This window comes from Papio anubis, chromosome 14, assembly GCF_008728515.1.
Source record: "Papio anubis isolate 15944 chromosome 14, Panubis1.0, whole genome shotgun sequence".
In the NCBI taxonomy this organism is placed as follows: domain Eukaryota; kingdom Metazoa; phylum Chordata; class Mammalia; order Primates; family Cercopithecidae; genus Papio; species Papio anubis.
In genome coordinates, this window is record NC_044989.1 from 103835242 (window position 1) to 103841757 (window position 6516).

Genomic DNA, 6516 nt, shown 5'->3' on the forward strand with positions numbered 1-6516 from the left:
GCTGCAGGTCTGTTGGAGTTTGCTGGAGGTGCACTCCAGACCCTGTTTGCCAGGGTATCACCAGTGGAGGCGGCAGAACAGCAAATATTGCAGAACGGCAAATGTTGCTGCCTGATCCTTCCTCTGGAAGCTTCGTCTCAGAGGGGCAGTTGGCTGTATGAGGTGTCAGTTGGCCACTACTGGGAGGTGTCTCCCAGTTAGGCTACCTGGGGGTCAGGGACCCACTTGAGGAGGCAGTCTGTCCGTTCTCAGATCTCAAACTCCGTGCTGGGAGAACCACTGCTCTCTTCAAAGCTGTCAGACAGGGACATTTAAGTCTGCAGAAGTTTCTGCTGCCTTTTGTTCAGCTATGCCCTGCCCCCAGAGGTGGAGTCTACAGAGGCAGGCAGGCCTCATTGAGCTGCCCTGGGCTCCACCCAGTTCGAGCTTCCTGGTCAGTGTTTACCAAGTCAAGCCTCAGCAATGGCAGATACCCTTGCCCCAGACTCACTGCCACCTCGCAGTTTGATCTCGGACTGCTGTGCTAGCAGTGAGCAAGGCTCCATGGGCTTGGGACACACCAATCCAGGAGCGGGATATAATCTCCTGGTGTGCCATTTGCTAAGACTATTTGAAAAGTGTGGTATTAGGGCGAGAGTGTCCCAAGTTTCCAGGTACTGTCCTTGGCTAGTAAAGGGAATTTCCCGACCCCTTGCTCTTCCCTGAGTGAGGCGATGCCCCGCCCTGCTTCGGCTCACACTCTGTGGGCTGTACCTACTGTCCAACAAGTCCCAGAGAGATAAACCTGGTACCTCAGTTAGAAATGCTGAAATCACCCATCTTCTGTGTTGCTCATGCTGGGAGCTGTGGACTGGAGCTGTTCCTGTTTGGCCATCTTGGAATGATTGCCCCCCCAACCTTTTTTTTTTTTAAGTTGGAGTTTCACTCTTGTCCCCCAGACTGGAGTGCAATGACATGATCTCGGCTCCCTGCAACCTCCGCCTCCCAGGTTCAAGCAATTCTCCTGCCTCAGCCTCCCTGAGTAGCTGGGATTACAGGTGTCCATCACCACATCCAGCTCAGTTTTGTATTTTTAGTAGAGATGGGGTTTTGCCATGTTGGGCAGGCTGGTCTCGAACTCCTGACCTCAGGTGATCCACCTGCCTTGGCCTCCCAAAGTGCCAGGATTACAGGCATAAGCCACCGTGCCCCACCTAGTTTTTGTATTTTTAGTAGAGATAGGGTTTCACCATGTTGACCAGGCTGGTCTCAAACTCCTGACCTCAGGTAATCCACTCGCCTCAGCCTCCCAAAGTGCTAGGATTACAGGCGTGGGCCACCATGCCCAGCCATTTGGAAAATCTTTTTAAAAAATAGGTGACTTACACTGGGCATGGTTGCTCACACCTGTAATCCTAGCATTTTGGGAGACTGAGGTAGACAGATTGTTTGAGCCCAGGAGTTAGAGACCAGCCTGGGCAATGGTGAAACTCCATCCCTACAAAAAATACAAAAAAAAAAAAAAAAAATTAGCCAGATGTGGTGGCACGTGCCTGTATTTCCAGCTACTTGGTAGGCTGAGGTGAGAAGATCAACTGAGCCTGGTGGAAGGTCATTGCTGCAGTAAGCCATAATTGTGCCACTGCATTCTAGCCTAGGCAACAGAGCAAGATCCTATCTCAAAAATAGAATAGAACAGTATAAATAAAGTAGATGAGTTAAAATCTTTTACATTATTGATATGACTGTTGTATCACATCAGTAGTAATGGTCTCAACCCAGTTATATTGTCTTATAATTACTTTCTGTACTATGTGATATTTGTTGTATTTCTTCATTTGATCAGTCTTCTTTGCTTCTTAACGAATTTCTTTGGGCTTTTAGGAAGAGTTTATTTTAGTTGTTACCTTTCTATTAATATGATTAACAATGTCCTTAATCACCTTTTTTCTCACTTAACCTTTTACTATCAGTTTCAAATGGTGTTCTTTGACTGGCACCTATTATCTAGCCAACAGACATCACACAGAATTTACTTTCCTCTGACCACTGCTCTGTTTCCTGCCTCTCTAGTTTTGCCTTTCCCAGGTTGTCATATAAATGCAGTCATACAGTATGCAACCTCTAGTGGTTGACTTTCACCCAGCATAATGTATTTCAGATTTATCCCGGTTGTTGCATGTATTAGTAGTTGTCACATATTCCTTTTAACTACTGAGTGGTATTCCATCATATAGATGTACCACAGGTACTTTTTTTTGATGATTATAGTCTTGGCCAGACGCAGTGGCTCCTGACTGTAATCCTAGCAGTTTGGGAGGCTGAAGCAGGCAGATCATTTGAGGCCAGGAGTTTGAGATCAGCCTGGCCCAGATGGCACAGCCCCATCTCTATTAAAAATACAACAATTAGCTGGGCATGGTGTGGTGCATGTCTGTAATCCCAGCTACTCAGGAGGCTGAGGCTTGAGATTTACTTGAACCTGGGAGGCAGAAGTTGCAGTAAGCTGAGATCGCGCCACTGCACTTCAGCCTGGGCGACAGAGTGAGACTCTGTCTCAAAAAAAAAATAATAATAATTAAAAAATAAAATGATTATAGTCTCACAAGTAGTTGCAAAAATAGTATAGACAGTCGCACATATCCTTACCCCAGCTTCTATATGAAATATCTAAAAACTGGGGTATTGACATTAGCACAATGTGATTAACGAGTCTATAGGCCTTATTCAGATTTCACTAGTTTTTAGATGCACTCATTTGTTTGTATGTGTATTTTTTTTTTTTACAATCCACACACAGCACCACTATGATCAAGATGCGAAGTTGTTTCATCAGCACCAAAGAATTCACTCCCTCATTATGCCTATTTATAGCTGTAGCCCTACCCTTCTTCATCTCCCTGTCTCCTGGGAAACACTGCTTTCTTCTCCATCTCTATAACTCCGTCATTTTGAGATAACCTTTTGAGATTGACTTTTCTCATTCAGCATAATGCCCGTGAGATCCATCCAAGCTGCTGTAAGTATCAATAGTTCATTCCTTTTTATTGTTGAATAGTATTCCATGGTATGAATGTACCACAGTTTGTGAAAACTGAGTGAAAAAATATATTGTTTTTTGTTTTCCTTCATAGAAACTGAAGAAAAATCTTATATTTTGCTGAAGTAATACACTTACTAGAATACATTTGTTACACATGTTGAAAAAGTTGAATTAAAAAAATTAATCAGCATGATTTTTTCTCTTATAGGAATCTTTGCTACAGAGATTTCTGACACCTGAAATGATTCTTCACATCCCTGAGAAAGGTCAAAGTTACAAACTGATTTTTTTTTTTTTTTTGCGACATGAGTGCATTTATCTTTTAAATGCTTGGCAATGTTAAATGTATTTATTAACTTTGTGTCTCTGAATCTCTGTTCTAATGTGCCATGTTGCAGTGATCTGAGATGACTTCTAAAAACAAAAATGCATATGGCTCTTTCTATCCATGCAGTGATAGTGAGTGTAAAATCTGCTTACATCACTATTGAACACTGTTATGTTCACTATCCGGAGTAAATAAAGAAACTTATTAAAACAGGGAAAAGTGTTTTTACAAAACTGATTTCCTTTCCTTTCTTGGTATCTCAAATAATTGGTTGGTTAATTTTTTTTCTTTGTGATTTGTGCTTTCATAGCTGGAACATCTGTGCCAAAATGGGTACAATTTACCGATACTGGCCTGGGATCTGATATTCCATTTTGGAACCAATCTTACATAAATTCCATGCCATAATCTGATACTGAATCTGCAAAAAGTAGGAGTGTTGTCAGGGCTTTAAAATCTGTAGTATTGTACCACCCAAAGACTAAGTAACATACATTTTCTACAATTGTGTTTACTACTACTATTTTTAGAAAGGTAGGTGATGATATATCTGTCAAGAATGTAAGATTTTATTAAAAATCTGTATTTTTAATAAGTTTTCTTTCAAGTACTGCAATCAACTTAATTGCCATTTTATTTTATTGTCTGTAATCTAGAGTAACAAGATAAGTGATGTTTCCTTCCTCCCCCAATTTCCTAAATCTCTTACCTTATCTATCCATAGGCTTTGATGTAATGTTCATATTAGAGCCTGAATGCTACTGTATTTTACTGATATAAGCTATTTGTATTCTTGCCATTTTAATAAAAAAAAGGCTTGTCATTAATAGTATTCATATGATGCAGACAATTTCTCATTTTATATAGTCACTATTCGATATGACTATGGTGATGTAGGAAAGTGCTCTGATTTAGGTTTTGTTTAATCACTAGCACGCTGATATTTTACTATAATTTCAGGCTATATATTCACTTTAGTTTGATTTTTTAAAACCTTCAGTTTCAGTCGTCTAGTTTAAGACATTAATTACAGATTGGTTAAAAAATTAATAATGTAAAGTAAAATGCCCTTTTATAAGCATTTTAAAGAATAATATGCAAAAAAGTTGTCCTTGCTATTATTAAATAAGATGTTGATAAACATGAAAAATTCATCTTTCTTGGGGTGACTCAATGACTTTAGTACTGGATCATCACATTAATCTGTCCACCTAGAAGAGCTGACAAAGAGCTGAATCTTACTGTCATATGCACTTAACACATATTATGTGTGGAGGGCAGTATGTGGGAAGGGAGCCCGAGGGAAGCAGGAATGAAGTACGTAAGAAAATATTTCCATGTTTGATTGAAAGTATGCTTTACTTGCCTTGTGCCATTAATTATAGAACATTTAAAGGGACAATTGTACGGTAAGTATAAAGGGACCATCATTATCTAAAGGAAGGAGAAAACTCATCTGCATTCTATGTTAAAATTTCAAAGAAAAGATTTTTGTTTTGGTAACATTCAAGAACATTTGTTGTTTTAAATGAGATTCTAATTGCTTGATATAAATATTTAATAGCCTGTTGCTATGGTAGAGACTGCCTAATGTAAACACAATATATGAAACTATACCAAACATATTCTTCCTTGGATGGCAAGGAAATCTCCTGAAAAAGAGTTCTCAGCTTTCAAATACCATGTTCAATATAAAACACCTACTTCTCCTAAAGTAAGGGTGTTTGTGAAAAAAGAATTGTTAACCCTCTGAGTAACTTAAATCTAAAATTTGTTGTATATTAATCCTATTTTGAAATTCCAAGCACCACCAGAACTCTGTCTTGTCTTTGGTTTATCTGAGACATCATGAAACTTTCTGTTAGAAGTAAGAGCAGGGCATTGACATGAGGCTCCATTCTGAAGTTCGTAAGCTATAGTTTCAAAAGGAGCAGGTGTAATTTGATCTTTAGTGTATTATTCCTCTTAGAGTCATCTCCCTTATTACAGGTTAGCAACCAGTGGGCATAATGAATTAACTACATATGTTCTGATAATAATGTCTGCTACTAAAAACTTAGATTTGAATCAACTAAAAGTGTTAATGATGTAAAGAAAATTTCTAGCTGACACTCTGTACAAATATTGGCCACAATGATTATAAGTTATTCACCCTGGAGCAATAAAAGAAGAAAAAGAGAATATGAGTGGAAGGCACTGGATTTGTAGTCAATTATGATTCCTAAACAGTTATTGCTCCAAAAATTATTTGAAATTATGAATTCAGATACTTGAAATATATTAATATTTTAAAATAACACTATCATAAGAATCTGCTACTTTTTTCTGTCTCCCTACTCATTTTCTTATAAATCCTTGCTATCGTCTTTAATAGAGTCTCCTAAACTTCCCAAAGGCTATGCTCAAAGTTGCATTTCTTGTGTAATAAGTATTAGTTTGTGACCCAGTTCTGAAGACTAACCAGTCACCTTTCTGAGTTTTGTGAACCTAACTTAAATATATGATTATTATACTACTCGATCAAATTATTTTATACTTGTCTCTTTCAAATGCATTTAAATGTTCTTTTTGATTATTTTTTATTTATTTTTATTTTATTTTTTTGAGGCAGGGTCTTGCTGTGTCGCTCAGGCTGGAGTGCAGTGGTGTGATCATGGCATTCGAGCATGAGATGCTCAGTCCTCATGTACTCAAGCTATTTTCTGAATTAGATCTTACAGGTTAGTGTTTAATCTGACCATGTAGTATCATAATCCAGTATAGACAGGGTCTAGTTCTTGGAAAATAAAATCCAGCCCTTTAAGGATATAAAGCTATCTTCTCTCCTCAGCCTCAGGTCAGTAGTGAGGACCACAGGTGCATGCCATCATACTCAGGTAATTTTTTAAAATTTTTGTACAGACGGGGTCTTACTATGTCGCCCAGGCTGGTCTCGAGCTCCTGGGTTCAAGCAATCCTCCCACCTCAGCCTCCCAAAGTGCTGGAATTACAGATGTGAGCCACTGCGCCCAGCTGTTTTTTTTTTTTCCCCCTGTAGAGTTTGTGCATTTTTATTATGCTGCTTGCTTTGATTCTGTAGGATCATAGGATGGCTCCTCAAATACACTGATCTATTTTCCGGTTTTGTAGCATTCTTTAGGTTTTACACATTACTATAAATGGTCTT

At 38.7% G+C, this 6516-nt stretch overlaps 1 protein-coding gene across 17 annotated transcripts in view; it reads left to right on the top strand.

Annotated features, from left to right (window-relative positions):
- The window catches only part of TSGA10 (testis specific 10), a 151286-nt gene extending 147104 nt beyond the window's left edge, over positions 1–4182 (top strand). For 13 of the 17 annotated variants that reach the window (XM_031655458.1, XM_031655453.1, XM_031655464.1 and 10 more), the window contains one exon: positions 3231–4182. In XM_031655458.1, the coding sequence (XP_031511318.1) occupies positions 3231–3255 (25 nt within the window). In that variant the 3' untranslated portion in view covers positions 3256–4182. The remainder of the gene's footprint in view (positions 1–3230) is intronic. The other 4 variants (XM_031655462.1, XM_031655456.1, XM_031655451.1 and 1 more) reach the window with 1 other exon arrangement.
- The last annotated feature ends 2334 nt before the right edge of the window (positions 4183–6516 follow it).